Here is a 22,755-nt window from a genome sequence, read left to right as displayed (position 1 = left end):
TGTTGTATAAACGTCCTATACCGAATAATTTATCAGATCTGACACAGTGCACATCATATTGTTTTATTTAATACACTTACTAAAATTTCATGGATCAAGCATCACTTCTGAAAGCACAGAGAAAGCACTAGAAAATATTTATTCATCTCCCGTGATTTATTTTGATTACCCTTACAGCTACATGATAAAGTGGAACTCACAAAATTACAAGGTTAAGGTTTACACAGCCACTGCTTCATCTACTAAAATATAACAAATGGCTCCATGTCTGTGTTATATTTTACTTTCCTTTGGTGTTAAGTAGTACACTAGGCTAAGCACTTAGCTGCCTACTGAATATTTTAATATTTTTAAATAGGACTTAAACAACCTGACCCAGAGACTGGGAGCTTAAGGAACAATTGTAGAAAGAATAGCAAGTCCTTTGTATGGTGCTTTATAGAACAATACTGGCCAATAAAGAAGCAGCATGCTTTTAATTTTTCTTCTCCTCAAAAGGGATCATAAAAATAAGCACTGCTCTGTATTAGAAAGTTTGCAAGGGTTCACTGACTGCATAAAGGACCACAATACCAAGGGGAGGATTGGGAAAATAAAAATCACAGCAAAACACAGGGCTTCTAGCCTTGATGAATCCACGATCAATTAAATAGAAAGCAAAAGACAGGAATGTATACTTTCCAAATGAACAGGTAAAAGTAATTACAATGGTCAAAGCAAAAAAAAAAAAAAAAACAAAAACAGAAAAATACCTTAGTGGATCTAAACTAATATTCAAATACTCAAGAGAACAAAAAAAAAAAAGGCGGTGGACAGAGAAAGAGAGGGAATTAGACAATGGCACTAAGATTCCTTTTCATCACTTTTCCTTTAAAATGTTTTACCTGGAGGCAGATCTCCCAGACAAGGAAGATGAGATGAAAGGATGATATAAAGATCAGAAGTAGGAGATGAGAGCCCAGGGGTCAACATAACTTCTCAAGGAAAACACGAATGTTTCTTGGCCTAATCATTTTTGAGAGAACCATTAAAAACTTTTATCAGATCAACTGCCTTGGGAAAGAATACTAAGGGGAAAAAAAAAACCAAACAACTTTCAACTTCCAATGAACTATTTTGTTTAAAATGATACAATAAAAGTGAGATAAAGACAAGACAAGGAAAAGATCTTTCTTGGTAACTAAATTCTGTTTCCATTTATGAGTGATAATTGTCCCAAGATATCTACAAAATAATAATCTTCCCACAAGTATTACTCTCAGGTACCCAAAGAGACTCCACATGTTTCAAGGTGTAGACATCATAGTCCAGAAGCAAGGCTTAAGCTTCTCAAAAACTCTGCCCTACCATCATACGACAGGAAAGCTGACAGTCAATGAGATACTTCATGTGGAGCCAGAAAACCATGAAGCCACATTATACTGTATTGCAAGCCAGGCGGCAGAGTGACTTTAGATGAATAACAGGATCCTATAAAAATACTGAAGGGTCTATCATACTGCACCCTCAGAAAGGAAAGATAAAGTCTATGAAGTCAAATAGAGTTCAATATAAAAACAGTAAAGTTCCAATCTCCCACAAGAAAAGGACTAAAAACAGGAAAATAATCTTGCTCAGTTTCATGCACAATGATAATGACAGCTGAAAGACCCTTAGTAAAGAACAAGTTAACCCTTGCAGCTTTATGACAGAGTAAAACCACTTTACCCATATCGAAGGGGCCCTACGAGGATGAGCGCCAGCATTAAGAGACAGCTGTTAAGTGTTGGGGTGGTGGTGGGGAGGCTGTGCCACAAAAATCTTCAACAAGAGTTAATTGAGAGCGCTGAAGAAAAGAACGAGGTTGAGTGTTGCAAATTCTTGCTGGGACCCCTATCATCACCATCGGTCTGGCATTCTATTTCTAAACAAGAAATATATTTTACCTTTCTGAGATTATTTTCTGGTTACAAGCCAACCATTATGAACCTCTCAGTGAATCACTGAATAGGGCACTTAAAGGGATAAACAATTATAAAAATAACTCTGTCACAAGCGCATACATTTTATTTTATTTAGTGATGTAATAAGCTTAGGGGCATATATCAGGTCCAAAATGGTCTTGGTCATTAATTTAAGCAATAAATCATAGGTCTTGCCAACAATGACGGCAAACAGATGCTAACAAGGAAATGTATTATTTAATATTGCCATGTGTTATAAAAATGTAAGTGTGTTTAAGACATGTCTTAAATTTTTATAATAATATGCATTTAATACATTACTGTTTTGACACATGCAGGAATCAGATTTATAGGTCCCATTCCGTAGCTTCTTCTTCTGTGATCATGAGAGCATATTCTGGATTTTTTTTTTTAAACAAGAGGGGAAACCTTTAAAGTGCATGCTTGCAACAATATCTAATTGGTTGTCTTGCTGTTTTGTAGTAAATAATGTCAACACTGAAACTCATTAAAAAGAAGGAAATCTATACACTTTGCCAGAAAAGAAAAATAGAACATTTTTAAATTACAATTTTTACAGAAATCTTAACAGTCTAAGAAAGTATAAGAGCACTTTTTAATCAAGTTGCCAACCGATTTTTTTCACATTCATTTTGAACATGACACCAGACAAAAATATACTAACTTGATTAACAAGTTCAACCAAAATGTAGAAGGCAACTAGCTAAGAAAAATCCTACTTTATATCGTTGTGCAAAAATCCTAAGACTCAAATAGTATCTCAAAACACAAACTAATTTAAAACTGAGTTTCTCTTCAAAATATGCCAAACCGTGATATTCCTTTAATAGTCCTTTCAGATTAATACGCTTACATATCTTAGCTGCAGGTTCAACCCTCCTAGGGAAAGGACTTGTGAGGGAAGGAGGGAATTAGGGCCCAAGGAACTAATCCAAAACCTCTTAAAAAAAAAAAAAAAAGAAAAGGAGCTTTTTTTTTTAACACCAACAAGATGGCAATGCTGCTAAAAGCATTTTTTGTTTGCATGTTATTTTGTCTCAGTGTTCTTTTCAATCAGTTCCCCTAACTGTCAGCCTGGTCTTCCCCCTTTCTTGTGTAGGCAAGAGTCCATGCTTTAGAACACTTGAAGAGGCAGTGCTTGGAGTATGGAAACTAAATTTTCTTCATTAAATCTACTGAAGCAGATATTAAAAATGCATTTAATATACTGGTGATGGTCGGTGGGCACCGCTGACTGTGACAGGCCAGTTACTGATGATGTGCCATCAGATGGCCTTCTCAGCAGGCGCCTGGGTCTCAGGCTGCTGAAGGACAGCAATATCTTCCCTTGTGTGTAAGCTCTATTCATCTCCCAAGTATTTACTAAATCACAGGCCCCTGCACACGGAGCCCACGTTTCAGCGTATGCTAACAAATGATGGATGGCCTCGTCAATTCGTTATGTCCTGAAAGCATGGTTTCCTGTCATTCCAATCATCAAACCTCGGCGCTCCAGAGCCGATCAGTCCTGGGGAATACATTTTGCAGGCTCGATTAAAAGAGTGGAAGTTTTCACCATTAGAGTCCCTGACACTCTCCCCCAACTGTTTGTTGTTTCAACCAATTATTTGGGCAGACTATTAGTGAGGTGTTCAGACAATACACCACTGGGAGGTTTTTTCCTGTTTTTTGCTAAGGTGCAGTTTCATCTCTGACAAAACAGGTGAGGTATTCGATAGTGAAATGTAAGTTTTAAAACAATTTTCCTTCTATGCATAGCAGGGAAAACCTTAAAAATAGTTTACATCACATTGTAGTACAACGTAAATGCATTAGCAGATGCATTTCAGAGAAACCTTCAAGGGAATAACCAGTCTCTAAGTCATCCAAACCTTTTAAGACAATAATTCATGAGCGTTCCCTTAATTATAATCTAGATAAAGGTATAGAGTACTTAAAAATTCTTCTGGCAGTTCCAAAGTTAGATGACAAAAGTTCAACTTGTCAAAGAAATAAACCCTCTTAAAAGAAGATGTATTCTCAGTTCCAAGGTTATAGATGTCAGTTGTCTTTTCCATAAGCCGTAAGAACATTTTTATTTTTAGCTCTGGCTTATCTACAGAACAGAAAATAATAGCACACTTACGCCTTTCACTCAGAAACCGTAAACTTTATAAAAACAGACAAACTTACCACAGCTAAACAGATAGCTGAGCTTTGAGGAAACGAGATGGCATTAAAAAGCTAAACAACTTGCTATAAATAAGCTCCTGGAAATACTCAAAATCAAAAAAAAAAAAAAAGAAAAAAAAGAAAGAAGTGTCAGATTCCCATTTAGCCAATAGCTCCGTGGGCTCTAAAGTACCCACCATCAGCATAAGCTCTGCCACGCTGCCCGGCCGTTCACCTCAACCTTGACCTCAAGATTAAGCTCACTTTTATTGCGCACAAAGGTCACCTGTATTAGGTCAAAATTCAAAGTCCCTTGTCAGAAAAGGTTGATATATTCCAACCTTTCCTTCTCCATGCATCAAATTTTTCATGGTAAAGTCATATTCAGCAGACAGTATATTCAGCAATTTACTGTGCCATTGTAATACAGCACAGAATACAATTGTCCCAAAAGCTATCACATGAATAAAATATTTTCCATGAAAATGTACCAAATCGAGGTTCCTTACACACCTTTAACATGAAAATTACCTGAGCCTTGTTTTTATACTTCAGAAGAGTTATATGGCAAATAAGTGCCCTCAAAACACAATCTATAACATAATTATGACTTTTACTTCCATAATCTTTGTCTACAGGCAACAATTTTTCAGTGTCATTCAAATTTTTTAAGTATTATTTTTTTGAAAGCACAAAGAACTCTAACCAGTTTTAATACTTGTATTCCAATCTGGCCTAAGCAGCTTAAGTGAAGTAGGTCTAAACCTGAAAGCCTCTCTTTGACCTAGAACTAGAACTTAGAGGAAATTATGCTCTATAATAAAACAGAAAAGGAAGGACAAGAATTACTGTCTTGCCCAACTCACTATTATTGCAACTATATGATCAGCAGAACTGCACAAATAAGATAAATTAAGTAAATTCTTTGCAGGCAGCATTCTAGAATACATTGTAATTAATAATAAGCAAAGCCCTAAGGAACAAGGAATCTATTTTCTTTAAAAAGTTTCTGCAATTTCTTTGTGTTCACCACAAGGCCTTTTCATAATCAGTAGTAGCGCCATGAACAAACTTGAAGGTTGTTTAAAAATACTAATTCTTCAAATTTATTAATATTTCTATTAAACACTAAAATCAGTGTTCACCCCCACGTGATGATCTGAAGCATCCTACAAGATCTCTATGCCCTGGATGACTTTCACTTGAACTCATATAACCACTGGGCTCACACTACTTCCTGGTGCAGAATGCTGACTCCAAAACTGGTATTTACCCAAATATCTTTCATAAATTGATAACCACCTTGTTCTCAAAATGAGGCAAAAATGTAAAAGAGCTTCCAGAACGTGGAGGGGAGGGCTGCATTTGAGAAAAGTAATTAGACAAGAAGACTTCAAAATTCTCAGGTTTTCACATTTCCACTTGTTCTGTCTTCGTCAGTGATCATGTTACATAACCATTTTCTATTATGGGCACGGCGAGTAGGGGAAAAAAAATCAACCTACACTTCAATATGCCCATTTGTCACCAATGCAATAGCACATGGTAGATACCAGTAACACCTAAGGACTTCACCACAATTTGCTTAAAGTAGGTTTCCAATTACCCTAGAGGTAAAAGAAAAACACTTTGGAAGCTTAGAAAATAAAGAGGCTGGTTTAGGTAAAATCTCTTCCATTCTAATACTGAGTCTAACTATTGTAAGCATGGACACCCTTGCAGCGAGCACCCTGCAGTCAACAATGCTAACAGTGACAGCAGCAGCGGCAAAATCAATTCAGCACTGTTACGAGGAACTGTGCTAATCATTTTGTTTGTACTGTCTCATGTCAAGTTCACAATAATCCCATTTTATAAATCAGGGCACTGAGGCACCAAGAGGTGAAGAAAGATACCCCTGGTCACCCAGCAAGTTAAGTCATGAAGCCAGAATTCATGTGTTTATTTCCAGAACCAAGTTCTTTCCACCAACATAAAAAACTGCCTCTACAACAACAAAAAACTGAACAGCCTCCCAGAGTTCACAATAATAGGGTTTTGCTTCCTATTGACTTATACAATAATTAACCATAAGCAGAGAGAGCTAAATAAACCACCCAAGGTCAAGCACAGGCCATGACAACTCTGCCAGACTCAATACCACCCAGCCAGCCCCACACAGAATTCCCCCTGTCACTCTAAAATGCACATGTGCTGGCCTAATCTTGATAATTTTATTGTCCACTTCTGTTTCAGTTGCATGTTGTCATATTATTTTATTTACTGATACTGTGGATGTAGAAAAGAAATACATCTGAACACGTGATAATTGAGTCTTTATAAAATTGTACTAAATCAAATTGTCATCAATTGGCTATCTCCCCATTGTTTTTCATTATAATTGCAGAGATGCTTTAGTTTTATTTATACTGGAGTAATTGCCAAGTGAAGATGTAAAAACAAAGCTTGAAGTTTCTCAAAAAATAATTTCTGACATGATAAACCCTCAGGTATACTACTGGAACATTTCTAAATTCCTACAGAGAGTGAAGAACCACTAAATTTAGCTAGTGAATCTATTTTGAAAGGGATTAATTTTCCTAAATGACACATGTGTATATGGCTTTTTTTTTTTAAGCCAAGCAGCATTTTCTTCAGATCAGCTCAATCAAATGTCCATTGTGATATATTTTGTAACACCTACAATATACTAGATACTAACTAGAATTCTAGTTCCCACAATAACAGTGGTGGGGGAAAATATATATTCTTTCTTTGTACCAAAAAATGGGGGACGGGGGAGAAAGTCCAATTCTCACAAAAATATTAATTTATAATACGTGAGGCACAGATGTATGTAAAAAAAGCTATAAAAATCACAATAAACTAGGTTAAGAAAATTCTGGAAAAGATATGCCACAGGGCTATAATGTGTAATGCAAAGGTCTCAAACTGCTGATGGCATGCAGTGGTGCAGGGGGCTTAAGAGATGCCTCTGGTGGCAGCGGGGAGGGATAGGGGGAGCTGAGGTGTGTCCCACTGGCCAATTTCTGTAGTGTAAACCCTCCGACTGTGGCTGATTTTAAGCTACCGAAGTGAGGTCACAGTCTGCAGAATAGGGAAAAGATGATGCTTCCAACCAGCTCTCACAAGCTGGAAAGAGCCAACTTCAGCACCGACTGGCTGGAGGCCAAATTCAGCCCACAGACTTGTTCTGTTTGGCCAGGAAACTGTTGGCCCACACGGTGTTTTTTAAAATTCAAACAAATTGACAACATTTAAAACTCGGGATATTGTTTCTAAAAAAAATCCAATCTAGAGCTGCTCTCGGGAGAACAGAGGACCTGGCGGCCCTGGGCCCCCTTTCCTGCACAGCAGCAGAGGGCTGGCACACGGTTGCACTGCCCTGCTCGTGCACATGACTGTCCCTTCACTTTGCCACAGTCCCAGCCAGGCCAGCTCCTTTCCTCCAGTTCTTGCTGATACCAGTCTGGCCCCGAGACTCCTACGGGAGTGTGTGATCTCTAATTAAAGAGCATGAAGGGAGAGTCCTGCCTCCAGATGTGTACCTTTGGTCCAACCCTCCCTCAGTTTCTGCCTCTCTAACAGTAACCAATTTGACTCGATGATTTCTAGTTGTGATCTCAATCCAACACTTTCTGAAATAATAAGAGACGTACACAGGTCCCTCTGGAGAAGCTTTTGTGATCAGCACATGAACAGCTCCAAACATGCCCACCAAAGTGCAAATAAAAATTCAAAATGTTGTAAATTGAAGATTAAAGGTATTTTTACCTTAATATATATATATATTAGTCAGCCTCAGGAAATACAAATCTAGATGATATTAACTTCGTCCGTTAAGAAATGATGTTTGTGAGCTATTTGTTACATCTAGGCTCTAAGGGTATATGTGGTTTTTAACGCTACACAACAAAGAGTCTTATATCCCCAGTTCATTTACTATCATCGCTAAATGGGGCTTGAAGTGCAAGTTAATTTCAAATTTTATTAGCTTTCCCTACCAATATCATCAGCAAAAACAAACAGCAGTGTAATACACCTTATGCAAAAGATGACATCAGCTTGGAAGAGTTGTAGACAGAAACAAAACATTGAAAAAAATAAATCGCCAGTCTAATTTCATGTGTGATTGCAGGAAGATGCATTTAAATGCTTTACTTTCCCACATCCCATCCGCAGAGGAGGCCACCTCCAAAGAACCTCATACCCCCACAAGCCTTAGACACCACCTCACAAGTTATGGAAACTTAGGGGCCTAAGGTGTGGCATGGGCATGAGTGACAGACCACGAGGCGGTTTCAGCCTGCATTTCTATTCCTCCTAAATAAAGCTGGAGCTGGGTACCCACAGTATTCCTAGATTAAACATGCTCAGTTCTGACTATTTGAGGGCGATCACTAATATCCATGACAACCACTAACTCATAAACTTGCTGAGGGTAAATCTGAATCTTCCATACCCCTAGGCTGATGTAGGGGAGCAACAAATCAATTAGCTGATAAGTGAGCTTAACCAAACACCTACATCACAAACTTTATAGACGTTGGCCATCCTATGTAGTGCTAGCTGCATATTTGGGGATTTTCAACAGTGGTAAGTGATAAGCCTTGTAAATATCAAGAGTCTGCTATGCCTCCTATTTCCTGAAACAGGATAAATACAAGATCAGGGTTTATATCTCATCCTTTCTTGGTCCTGAAGCAAAGAACAGGTCTAATAATAACCAAAAGATTAAAAATAAACATACGAGTTATGTTGGAGGAGGTGAAAATGCACCACACATTTTTAGTCTCAGTCTTGTATATGATGACTGCTCCCAGGACAATCTCAGAAAAAAGACTGAGTTTCACACACAATTGCCCCAATTAGCGTGAGCCAGAATCTGGTCAAGGAAAGACCAGTGCTTCCGTATTTTACTGAACAACAGTATCAAGAGATGGAATCTACCTTATTTTTTCCTCTACTCATCTTGCTTTGTTTCAAAATATTTATTCCTCTGGTGTTGAAGCTATTTCTCTAAGTCTAACAGATTTCAAACATTTTTAGCAGCTGAATCTCAATATTTAAAACACATAAAAGAAATAGGTCCTGAGATAGTTTAATATTTTACTTTGGATGGGAAATTATACAGCTCTCAGTTACCTCAATGAGACTGCGGGTATTTAAACACCACACTAGGTTAGAAGAAACAAAAACAAAAAAGCATTATTTGCTGTCCTGAAGGTTCAGAAAAGATCACCCCTCAGTCAGGAGAAAGCACTTGAAAAAGCTGACATTGTCAACTGTGTCACTGTTCTTTGGCAAAAAAAGAAGCTTTGGTTTATAAGGAAGGACTGTTAACTCTTAAATACATTATCAAGCTGCCTCCTGAAAGGTAGGGATGGAGACAAGAAAAACAGAGGCAGGTATTTGTTTCCCAAAGTGGCCAGGAAAGGACTGGATGAGTGACCAGCCGGGTGCCATGAATCTATGAGGCACAGATTGCTCCACCCTGGTTTCAAACCTATGGACCAAACCATCCTGGATCCAACTGTCTTTCTGTTCTGCTAAGAAATAGAGACTTCTCATTCAGTAAGAAGTTGTAACCAAGCACCTTTCCTGTGTTCACCGTATACCAGTTCACCACAGAAGCAATCTGAAAGCAGAATGTCTAAAACAAACATTTGGAGACACTTCCCTGCAAGAAAAAGACAACTGAAAATAAAATTGTAAAAAGGAAAACTTATTCTTTACCCATCTCCCGTATGATTTTCATACGAGCATACGACTTTCATATATTAAGATCACTTTTCATACTTACTCTGAAAAAAGGACTTTTATATTGGTTGCTTGCTTTTTAAAGGAAAAGTTAACAAATATGGCAAAATTGCACAAAATGTGTAATAAAAACATAATGGTCAATTCAGTCAACATTTGTTGAAAGTCAAATAATAAAATATTATTACCTTTTACATCTATTGAACAATTTTTCTCCTAGGGAAATATGTAATTTCTCTTTATTGTACCAGCAAACATTTTGGTATGGGTTATTACTTAATAGACTAAAGTTTGATGCCTGAATATAGACTTAAAAATGAAGTCAATAATCTAATACCATAAAAGTCTCCCCCTTAAACTAATAAGGAATATTGTCAGCGTTCAGGTTCTGCTCAGGATAACATTATCTGAGGTTTTCTCCAAATACTCTTTTGCAGGAATTCAAGCGCATTTCATTTTTGCAAACTATGCAAATGCAAAGGGGCACAAATACCTATAAAATATCTTTCAGAAAGTGAGCCCGCCATAACAACCTTCCAGAAGAGCCTTTAAAGCTAGGCTAGAATGCAGCAGCAAAGTAAGAACCTGAAATCTTAAGGAGTGAAAAAATCATATTTTAAAGGATGACTAAAGGAAATACATGAAATAATCACATTCTCAGGCCAATTTTTAGACCAGTTTCTTTTCCCATTTGCACTAATGATCAATTCAGAAATAATCCTATATCTAATACTGAGTATTTTTTTTTTTGAAGGTCATACAAGTTAATTGCATTTCCTTGGCAAAAGCACCAAAAGAATTTCCAGTTCAATAACAGGCTGACTTCTTCTCTTTTTATGAGCGAGTCTCATTCATGATTCTAGAACTCAGGTCCACCACAACATTATCAGAATTATAGAAAATTCACCACCAATTGAGAACCAAATCTCAGTTCAACTGAGAGAACAAGGCCAATAGGAATAATTTTCCAATTTCAGTAAACCAAGCCCTACAGTATTAATTATACCTGCAATGTGCTATTATTATTCTAAAATATCAGTGAATCTAGGGTTGTTTTTTTTAATAGCATTATACATTGCTATGAAAGATTTAAGGCAAGTTTCTGATATCTGGGCCATACTCAATTAACAATCAAATCTATGTGTTCACAGCCATACAATCAGCTGATCCATATCAAGGCAAAATTGTGTTTTATATGTTTCAAAGATTACTACTTAGACATTTCTTCTACTGTAGGCCATCTACTAAATTCTAATAAAAACAGTAACCATGTTTACCATCCATTAAATATTTACCAAGACCTCTACACTATCCTGAGTCTCTTACATGACTTATTTCACTTAATCCTCACCACAGCCTTAAGAACTGAAGACTGAGAGGCAACAGAGCAAGAAGAATCTGGAGCCAGACTCTGCCTGGGTTTGAATCCTGCATCTCCAGCTAAGGAACTTCAACCCTCCTTTTATAGATGAGGCAACTGGGACTCAAAAAGAGGCAGAGCCAAGTCATTTCCCAAGAACAAATTGTTACAAGAAGCAAAAACAATGGCATACAAGATTTCCTATGAGAAAAGTGGACAGGTGAAAATGCATCATGGGGTGGGAGGTGGGGGTGTTCAAAAAGAGGACAACTGTGGCCAATGGCAGCACCATATTAAGCTAGGCCACCCTAAATAAATGTAAAAGCTGAGTCAAATTGTTTTGCTTGTCCCAAGCAGGTCCCTTCACTATTCTACTCCTAATCAGAATGGACCCCTGGGTCCAGCGCCAAGAACTACTAAGTTCAGCACTGGCAAATTCACCGCAGAGCCAGCCTTAACTCTAGGTCTCAGAGTCAGGTGAAGAGCTCAAGAAAATGAACCCAGTGTATATTAGTGTAAGCAAGGGACCCCAGTCAAATGAGCTTTCAATCACTTTTGAGAATTCCCTAGAACAGCCTCATACGAATAAATGGGTGCCTGTACTGTAGATGTTGTAGAACAGGACAAAAAAAAAAATCATACTTAGAAATGTGAAAGTTATCATTAGAAAAACCTGTGCAAGGGCCCCTAAGAGAAAAGATATAGCAACAAAGTAAAGACACTTATTTGCTCAGAGATTTATGGCGTCAAGAGTTGGACCTATGTCTCATTAGCACAGGCATAAACAGCAACCAAATAACTAATGCATGGCAAAGGAATTCAGGGAAAAAATAAATTGCGCCAAAGGGCTTAGTTTATCACCAAAAGACTTTTCAGCAAAGGTATATTTCCTCTAAGAAGCCCACCTGACTCACCATACCTGATCTAACTGTTCAGCAAATCCTTTGGTTTCTAACATCCTATGATTCTAGTAATTTATAGATTTTAGATGTGTCCTTAAACACCTTCCTCAGACTACAAGTTAGTCATAATAGATTACTACATTATCCTTCCCGTTTTCTAAAAATTACCCAAATAATGCCTCAAATATAGTGATTACACAGTGAACTATTATAGAGCAAATGTTTTAGATGTGAGTAAACCACAAGGACCAGTGAAAATATGGGCTGACAGTAGGATGGACTGTTTCACGTAAAATGGGGGGAGTGCAGGATACTAGATGGAAGAGTATTCCAGCGAGAGAAACAGAAAATCACCAATAGGCAAGTGCCCATAATCACTATTTCAGGCAAGAACCATTGATAGATGCTAAATCAGTGAGGAAAAGTATGAGGAGAAAAACAGGATATTTGCATAGTCTCAAAGGATATCCCCACAAGGCAATTATTGGAAAGGGAACATTAATAACTCTACAGTGGAGGAACCTGGCAGACACCACACCTTAATGAAGTGAATAAGGTTAACCTCAGCATTAATAACACATATGAAGTCAGGTCCCCTTGATATGACACACCGAGAAGAGCACAACATCACTTCCCGGTTATTCTTGACAAAAATGTTTACCCTCAGTCTAATCATGAGAAAACATCAAACACAAACTCAGGGGCACTGGACAAAATAACTGACCAGTACTCTTCAAAAGTGTCAAGATCATAAAAAACAACAGCAACAAGAAAAAGTAAGGAACAGACACAAACTGAAGGAGACTGAGAAGACATGACAACTAAATCTAATGTGTGATCCTGAAACAGAAAAGTCACTAGTAAAAAAACAAACTAGTAAAGTTCGAAACAGGTCTATAAATTAATTGACTGTATTCCATTAAAATTAATTTCCTGATTTTGACAATTGTACATTGGTAATGCAGATGTTAACATTAGGGGAACCTGGGTGAAAAGTATATGGAAATTCTCTGTAACATTTTTGCAACTCTTCTGTAAGTTTAAAATTATTTCAAAATAAGATATATATATATATATCTTTATATATCTTTATTTATATATATTTAAATATACATAAAGAAAAAATGATAGATAATCAGATACACATGTAGTGTTTGGGCAGTAAAATATAAAATATAACCTGACAAGTAACAGCTGATTGGGCTGGGGGCTTCTACCTGAATAAGGAAGTCCAGGATATAAGCTGTGGGATGCAAATCAACGACTTCATCCTCAGCAAGTACTTAAATATAGTATGTCCTATGTTCTTGAGGCCAAAGGGCCTATTTACTGTAAAACTGCAGAATAGAATAGAATAGAACAGAACAGAACAGAATAAGGGTGAATTTGGGAGTTGTAAAATATCAGACATCACAAGGTCCTATCCCTTCATTTTAAATTCGAGGACTCTGAAACCAGAGTGGTTGGGAGACTGCCCAAGTTCAGCGCAGTGACTTGGAAAAACAAAGTTTTAATTTCAGTGAAATAAAGAGGGGATGGAGAAATGAGGCTAGCAAGTAAAAGCCACAGTGTAAAATAAAAGTTAAGCTTGGTAAAAATTAAGCTACATCTTTACCTTCAAGTATACATTAAAATAAATCACAGCTAGAAAGATTAAAGAATTAAGAAAGCCATAAAGAACCTAGGAGAAAATTTAAGTGAAAGATTTATTTTTCATATCTTAGGATAGAACTTCCTCAACAAAAAAGTATAAATTTAAAGTTAAGAATATATAAAAAAAAAAGACCAATATTTAAAAGCAAACAGCTGGGAAACTATCTACAACAAAAATATGACATATAAAGCATCAACATCGGGGGGTGGGAAAGGACAGACTGGGAGTTCGAAATCTGTGGATACTGACAGGTATACATAGAATAGATAAACAAGATTATACTGTACAGCACAGGGAAATCTATACAAGATCTTGTATAGATCTCACAGTGAAAAAGTATGTGACAACGAATATATGTACATTCATGTATAACTGAAAAATTGTGTTCTACACTGGAAATTGACACAACACTGTAAATTGACTATAACTCAATAACATAAAATTTTAAAAAGGCATCAATATCCTTAAAATATGCAGAGCAAAATAAACAGTGACAAACCAACAGGTAATAAGAGCAAGCACTCCAACAGAAAATTAGGCAAAGGACACCAGGTAAGTAATCCAAGAAGACAATTAAATGGTCAATAAATAATGGGGAAATATACAATGTATTATAGGCCAAAAATGTAAACTATGAGATGTCAGTCTTGTTCCATCATATTAAAGAGTAAATAATGACTCTCTTCCATACTGGCAAAAGTTGCAGAAACGATGCTTCCGTGCCCTGCTGGTAATTGGATTAGTACAATCTTTTTTGATAGAAATTTGTCAATATACATCAAAATCCTTCAAAACATAAATATCCTCTGATTTGAAATAGCTTCCAGTTGTTACAGTGTGGCCAATGGACCCCCGGAGTCCCTGAGACCCTCTCAGAGGTCTACAAGGTCAAAACTATTTTTATAGAAATAGTAAGACATGTTTTGCCTTTTCCCCTGTGTGACATTTGCACTGATGGTGCAAAAACAGTTGGCAAAACCACCAGTTCCTGGGCACAAATCAAGGCCAGGCACAACTGTCCTAGGAGTCACACACTTGTAGGAAGGAAACAAATGCCATTTTCATGTAAGAATATCTTAATTGTATCTTACTGTATTAAATCTCAACCTTTGAATACACATTCTTGTAACACTCTGTACAACAAAATAAGAAGTAAACACAAAGCATGTCTACTGCATATAGACGCACTGATGACCATCTCAAGGGGAAGCACTTGTGTGATTGTTTGAGAGCTGAACTAAATGCTTTTTCCATGGAACACCATTTTTACTTGGATGAATGATGTATAAAGTATGATTATTCAGACTTGGGTATCTGGCAGACATTTTCTCAAAAATAAACAACGTGAGCCTGTCATTTCAAGGGAAACAACTGATAGTACTTGTTGCCAATGATAAAATTTCAGCTTTCAAGGGAAAATAAAATATTGGAAAACTCTGTATCCATCACCGTGAGTATGACAGCTTCAAATCTTAGAGACTTCTAAGAGATCGGTGGAGATATTAACAAATGTGATTTTTTGATACTGTATAACTAAAGGTGACCACATTTGGAAGATTCGCATAACTCACAACCAACAGTTTGCAAACGGATAATGAATGCACGATGATAAAAATCATGCATGGGTCAAAGAGCCACTCAAAGTTCAAGACTGGCCAAAAAGTTCTATAACATGATTTCAATTACATATTGCAATTAACCTTTAAGAAAACACCACTTGTTGGGTATTATGTAGTAACAAAAATATCCACAATCATCTAAAAAGCTTATTAAACTACTGTCCCCTATTCCAACTACATATTTGTCTGAGGCTAGAGTTTCTTCATATTCTTTAATCAAAACAGCATATCACAACAGGTTGAATGAATGCAGAAGAGATATGTCTTCCTTCTATTAAGGCAGATATTAAAGAGATTTGCAAGAGTGTAAAACATGGCCATTTTCTCACTAGTTTTGGAAATAATGGTTATTAATCATCAAAATATGTTAACATGTAATGGGCTTACTACTATTTTAAAATAAATTAATAAGCAATTTAAAATTTTTCTTAGCTTTAATCTATATTCTGGTGAATATTAACAGATATAACCCATATAGACAAAAGTTTTCTGGGGTCCTCAATAGTTTCTAGAGTATAAAGAGATCTGGAGACCAAAAAGTTTGAAAACTGCTGATACAGTAATTTCCAATTTCTAGGATTCCAAAGTAGGAAAGTAAGTGGACTTAGTATTATATATGTACAGAAATAATATCAGAAAATTAGAAAAACAGAACTCTTGATGTCCAGCAATAAGAAAATGAATGGTACATCTAGAACGTGATATTATTAGTTATTTGAAATAAGTTGTAAGGAATTTTTAAAGATGAGGAAGGCTCACAATATGTTAAGCTCAAAAAGCAAGATCTACAAACTATATTAGTAAAGTACTGCACTGAAAGAAAAAGACTAGGAATATTTTTAAAACATGTTAACAGAAATTTGGGGGGCTACAGGATTATGACTAAGTTTTATTTTCTTTACTGAGCATGTACTACTTTTAAAATCAGGAAAATAAAATTTTCTAGCAATTTTTAAAAACCTTTCAGTACTTTGGCTTTTTTAGAATTGAATCTATGCGAACATCACCCAAAAATAACTGATGCTGTTATTATTATTAATATTAAAATTCATTAAGGCAGCTTGGTATAGAACTCTGAACTGAAAGTCATGAAACCTGTATTCTAGACACTGTTTCAATACATCTAGGATTTTTGACAAGTTACTTAACTTCTTTGAACCACCAGAAATTATCTCTGAAGTCCTTACTTGACCAATTACAATGAACTATCAAATCTAAAGGTTGTTCCTTTGCAACAAACATCTAAAGTAAAACAGCGCTAAAATAAAAATTGTGAAGCAAACTCCTAAATCACACAAATAATGGAATTCCCACCCATTCTGCTAAATGGCTCTTTAATTCCTCCTGCAGATTGGTAGTGCAGCCTCTCTAAATAAAGTTTCTGGTAAAAGAAGAGTTAGTTATACCCTGAATGGTATTTGGGAGAAGTGAAAAATATTTGGGCATATCATGAATAAGGAAAAAAAAAGAGCATAAGAGAATAAGCAAACAGCATGGTGCCTCAAACAAATGGAGTCCAGCATAAGTATATTTTGTAAGTCCTTAATAAGTGTAAGGGGAGGTTACCTATTATGGAGAGAACAAGGCATTTGTTATGGAAAAGAAAGAAAGAAAAAGAACGAGGGAGAAAGAAAAGAGGGAGTGGGAGAAGAAAAGAGAAGCAAAAGAACAGTGCTAGTATAAGTATACAGTGAGAGCAGAATTATCTCAATGTGTGCTGCATCTTAAGATGCCCAGAAAAAATCTACCTACTCCCTTAGCTGGCTAGCCTTCACCTATCCCACTGTTCACTGGCGAAGAGTTAATGACAGAAAATTAAATTCCAGTTTGCCAGTTTTGTTCCTTGTTAGCAAGTCTGATAAAAGTCATAAAGACAATAAAGGGAAATATTAAATCCGAATAATAGTAAAAAGATCTCTTCATTTTACAGACTAGGAAAACTGAGTCCTTCCACAAGAACTTCTATTGAAGCCATAGGAGACTCTCAATGTGTGCTTCAATTTGTACTTCACTAACACCGATTATCCAATAACCCCGCTTTCCTCAAGAGAACAATTCCATGGTAATGTAGGCTCAGGGGTTACCTATGGAGGACAGCAAAGCTCTCCATTAGGGAATGGTGCTCAAGGTCACAAAGTAAAATGGTACAGGTTTGGATTTGGTTTTGAAACAGAAGTAAACAAACATTCTATACTTTTAGCATGGCACAAGTACAATAACTTGGTTGACCTGGACTGGACTTTGTGTAATGTCAAGGCCTCAGTTTGCACATCTTTGAAATGGAGAACTCTATAGTATACAGTTCCTAAAGTCCATTCTTAGAAAGTTGGATAATCCTAAAATCATGGGGAAAAAAAGATGTATTTGGGGAAGAAGGAAGTATGAAATACATCTAGAATGTGTACACATCTGGGTGTTCAAATGATCAATCTTGGAATCCCTAGGGTCCCATTCTCTCTGGCTTGAGAACACTTGGGGTCACTTGATTGCTGCTGAGAACCACAGTCAACAATAAGCGGTCCCTTGAGGTCTGTGCTCCCATGTTTGTTTCCAGGGGCTAATTGAAAAGGGTCCTCCATTTCCTCCTTTTAAATGTACAATTCATATTTCCCCTTTGAGAGGGCCCTGTCACCTATCATTCATTCCCAGCATCTGTCACTTACCCACTAGACATTTATGGAGCACCTACTACATACACCCATCACCTAGCATATACCAAGTTTTAAATAAACATTTGTTGACTTGAATTTAACTGAAAAGCCTTGGGAGGCGGCCTGGAATTCATCCATGAAGGCTCTCCGGAGAAAGGCAGGTGAGAGAAGAAACCTTTTTCACCATCCCTGATCTCTCCTCAACACCTGACACTGGTGTTCCTCCCCACTGATGTGTGACACGTGGTTCCTAAGTGCTGGCTAGGCTGCCAGGCACAGCTCCTGCAGGCAAAGGGCTGTTTGAGGGGGGAGAGGTCACTTACCTGGGGAACCTCTGCTTCAGCTTCCTCAGGCTCTGCCTGGTAGGCGGCACAGACACTAGGCACTGGGCTATCTCGTCGTACTGAGCTTTGGTCAGTATCATGTTGGGCCAGGGGCAGAGAGGTGGCAGGGAAAAGGAAAAAAAAACACTCTGGGCTCGAGCAGCCTAGGTGTCGGGAGACGAGGGGTGGGCACACGCGACACAGCGCTGGGCCCTGGACTTCCTAGGCTTGCCCCTAACCCCCTGCACCCCTGGCTGCACAGCCAAGCCTTCACCCAGCAGCTCCGCGGCGGGAGGCGGGCTGTAGACTCACTGCCCTACCTTGGCTTTCTGAGCAGCCGCAGTAGGCCCGGCCGAAGGCAACCAGCCGCCATGTCAGTTAAGGGCAAACCAACCAGGAAGTAACGGCCGCCGGCAGAGGTGGCGCCTAAATCTCTACGGGCAGGTCCTTGGGCAGGGCCCACCGGGGATTAACCTAGGGTGCTCGCGGCGCTCTTACCCTCCCTGTTGCCAGAAGCCAAGGAGTCCTGGCGCGCTGACCAGGCAGTGGGGCACACGTGTGCCCGCGATCCTTAAGCTTAAACCCGGGAAAGCCACTGCCTGGGCGCGCGATTTGAACACGCTTCCAGACGCGCGCGTTTTACCGCAGCACCAATCGGAGACCAGCCTGCAAAGAACTATGCCTTGTCCGCTAAAGTCTCTGCGCTTGGCGAGCGTGAGCCGGAGAGATAACATACCCCAAACCCACTAGGATCGCTGTAGACGTACAGCTTGGCTTGTGTTGATAGAAGTCCGACAACTTCTGCAGCTGGTGAGGAAGATAGTTTGGGCCATGTTGGGAAACAGCCTAGAAAACAAATCCCACACCATTAAACAGCCCGCAGTAAAGAATATCACTCTCACTCACAATTAGGTGTTCATGGACTGAAATCATTTTTTACTGAATCCCCAGCTCTCAGAAGATAGTAGGCGTCCAATAAATGTTTGGAGAAATAAACCAGTGAATGAATTAGAATCTGTTTTGTAAATGTGCTTTGAGTGGATCTCCGCTCTCCTGAGGCAATTGATTAGGACAACAGCCCCTCTTTAAATCCTTTTTAAAAACCTAGATGGTTCTTAGACGGCCATGTGTTGTGTGTATTTTCAAATTTTAACATTTTAAGAAAGAAAAAGTGTTTAGATTTTAAAGAATGTGTAAATGGTTAATTTTTTTTTTTAACCTGGACTAAGGCTTGGGTTGGAAGTTTAGCTTAGATAGACCTCCTTAGGTAAATTTCTTAATCCATCTAAACCTCAGTTCCTTTTGTCTTGTAAAACTGATTTTTAATTCATGGGGTTATTTGGAAGATTAAATAAGACGGTAGGAGGAAAAGATTCCTTAGCTTGGTGTCCAGCAGATACACCATGGAAGATAAACAGCCTGTGTTAGATTACTTGGCAGTGACAAGGACTTTACCAGGTGTTGTCTACTCCCCACACTTTGACTTATTCGATGCGTATAATTTCCTATGAGGCAGGTACTGCTGCCATTATCAGCCTGCTCCTCCTTTTGGTGCAGGATGAATAAACTGAGGCAGGAAAAGGTTAAGTAAATTCCCAGAGATTATGAGAACCAGTAAGCAGCAGGGGCAGAGTTTAAACCCCTGAAATTCCGTTCCAGGGTCTCTGTTCTCGCCAACTCTCAGCAATGCTTAATTACTGCACCAAAAAAAATCACACTCTCTTAGGCCAAAGGTTAAGGATTTTTTCTGCAAAGGTAACAATCTACATTTCAAAGACTCTTTGAGTCCAAGTTTTAAAAAAGCTTCACCACTTTATTTTCCCAAGGCGTTTCCAAGTCCGGTATCAACAGTGGATTCTGAATTCAGCAACCATAGATTCTTTTGAATATTTACATCAGAATGTTTTTGCCCCATATGCTTTGCATCTAGCTCTGGTTGTGTGACATTAGTACATAACTATTTATTTATGGCAGCATGGCCTGGAGTTGCCACCTGGCTAGTTTGTTGCTGACCCTGCCATGACTCTTACATGAAAGCTAGCTGACGCTAAGCAGACACCACTTGATCCGCCATTCCTTTCTCCTTCCCCACTTCACTCTTTTCAATTCACAGCCAACAGATTTTTATAGAAAACATCAGTTCCAGGATGTGTGCACTAGTTATTTTTTATAGTAACTCTTCTCTCTGGCTCTTGTCCTGCATTCACCCTCACAACCCGAAAGGAAAAGGCCAGGTTTATTTTTCTGTTTTTATTTTTAACACGCTGGCAGTTTACAGTTTTGACCCAAATCCAGTAGATTGTTTAGAGTTAGCGCCAGGGGAAAAGCACAGTGAGGTTGCTGTTTTCATTGGCAGTGACAGTAGGGTTGTTTATTAAGCGCAAAATAGAAGCAAAGCAGAAATGTGGTGGTGTCATTGCTGTTTCGGTGTTCCTTATTTTCTTTTAATGTGAACTGCTTGGAGTAAGCCAGTTATTTGCTTTCTCCCTCTCTTACCCGCCTCCATTCTGCCCCATCTCTTGAATCCCACTCCATTCCCCTCATCTGCTATTACTCTTTCTACAGCTGCCTTTCCGGGCCTGGAGTCCCCCCACTGTTTCTCAGTCAGTCTGTCAGTAATACCAAGCATTTTCTACTGAGTGAAGTAGGGTCACGAAATGAAAACAATGCCAAACGAAAACCCAAAGAACTGTCTACCTGTTTAAAATCAGCCATAAATTGTGTGGCCTTGAGCAAGTGACAGCCTCTCTGATCTTGAATGTCCTCAGTGTGACCCCAAGAAATGGAACTTTATAGTTCTGATAAGGAGAAAGAATCTACAAACATGGAAAAAGTGTCAGAAATCATAGAAAGAAAATGTGTCAAACTGGGGACTAGTGCAGCTCCCAGGAAGAACCTACAGCCCTGAAAGATGGTCTGGAGTGAATCGCTTGACCAGATTTCTTTCTGCCATTTAGGAACTATGTGAATAACGAATAGTTTTACAGGAGAGTGGGGTTTGCCAGGGAGGCTCAGAAGGTCATTTCAAGAAGAGTGCTAAACACAGTGAACTAAAAATAAGAATGAGCCAAGTCACGTGCATGGGAAAGTTATTCTGGCTGGAGCAAAGAGTTTAAAGCAGAGTGCAAAGGAGTTGACAATGCTTCACCTTGGAAAGAGTCAGTCACGTTTCTAAACAGTCTGTTGTTGAATCTGCCAAATCCAATGCATGTTCTTAAAAATAAATACTGACATATTATCTTTATTATATTTAAAAATCTGATTCTATTCATGGAATCTTGTTAAAGTCATCTCACTGGTTATTTTAAAGAAAAATAATTGAAGTTTACTAACTGAATAAAGAAGAGAGTTAATTTTATTTAAGCACCTATTATGTTCAAATGTTGTCCCATTAGCCCCGATATATAGATTAGGAAACTGAGGGTCAAAGAGAGTAAAGGACTTGCCTGATGGGTCCAGTTAAGTTGCAAAACCATGATTTGGACCCAGATTAGTCGAACTAGAAAACCTGGTGTTCTCCATCATATTGTACTATAATTCAAAAAGGAAAACTCTGGTTGAATTATCCTCAATTAATCATTTATGCTTTGAAACAACTGGCTACAACCAATGCCTTTTTAAGAGGCACTGACCTTCGATTTTGACATTTAAAATACACTTTAAAAAAATTGTTTGGCCTCTTTGACTAGAAGAGATTGCATATTCTTTTTCTTTGCCCTCTGAAGTACCACCTAAAGTGATGCACCTTTTGAAACAGAAGTTTACATCTTCACACTTGCCATCTATGAGTGACAAGTCATTTTATACTGGCCCCAAAATAATACAGGCACTTCATAAACAATAGAGATCAGAATAATTCAGTTACTGAGGGTTGCAGCAATCAATCAATGACTTGAGGAAAACCAAAGGAAACATACAGAAGGACATTCCACATCATGATGGTGGAGCAGTTACACTGAACAGTCAATCCTAAGACCAAAAATCAAATGTTGGTTGCTTCAAGCAAGTCAATGGTGAATGAACTAGTCTGTTGGGCCAGGTGGCCCCATTCCAGAGGGAGGTTATATGTTGAAGGGGTTATTCACCAACGACATGTTATAAACAGAAGCTATGTCCCATGTGCATATAATTCAGAATGGCACCTGTGCGTGTCTTAGTTATTCAATAATTCTAAGAGCCAGTGTTGTGGAGGGTACTTATCAAGGGCAGGCACCATGCTAAGCACCTAACATACATCTACCTTCCCTTAATTCTCAGATCCAGCCTCAAGAGGGAAGTGCTATTATTAAATCCATTTTCCAAGTAAGAAATCTTAGGCTTATAGAGGTGATTTTTATTTATCTCATCAATTGTCTTATACATTCTAAAATG

At 38.1% G+C, this 22,755-nt stretch overlaps 1 protein-coding gene across 12 annotated transcripts in view; it reads right to left on the bottom strand.

Annotated features, from left to right (window-relative positions):
- The window catches only part of CDIN1 (CDAN1 interacting nuclease 1), a 224,746-nt gene extending 206,015 nt beyond the window's left edge, over nucleotides 1-18,731 (bottom strand). For 5 of the 12 annotated variants that reach the window (XR_012507614.1, XR_012507613.1, XR_012507615.1 and 2 more), the window contains exon 1: nucleotides 18,385-18,719. Coding sequence is in view for 7 of the 12 variants with exons in the window: in XM_045524163.2 (XP_045380119.1) it covers nucleotides 18,385-18,485 (101 nt within the window). In the remaining 5 variants the exon portion in view is untranslated. Of the gene's footprint in view, nucleotides 1-18,384 lie in introns of all 12 variants that reach the window. The other 7 variants (XR_012507616.1, XR_012507617.1, XM_010965111.3 and 4 more) reach the window with 3 other exon arrangements.
- Between the last annotated feature and the right edge of the window lie 4,024 nt (nucleotides 18,732-22,755).

Source organism: Camelus bactrianus, chromosome 6 (genome assembly GCF_048773025.1).
Source record: "Camelus bactrianus isolate YW-2024 breed Bactrian camel chromosome 6, ASM4877302v1, whole genome shotgun sequence".
NCBI lineage: Eukaryota > Metazoa > Chordata > Mammalia > Artiodactyla > Camelidae > Camelus > Camelus bactrianus.
The sequence above is the reverse complement of the archived record's forward strand: the minus strand, read 5'-3'. Positions and strand labels throughout refer to the sequence as shown.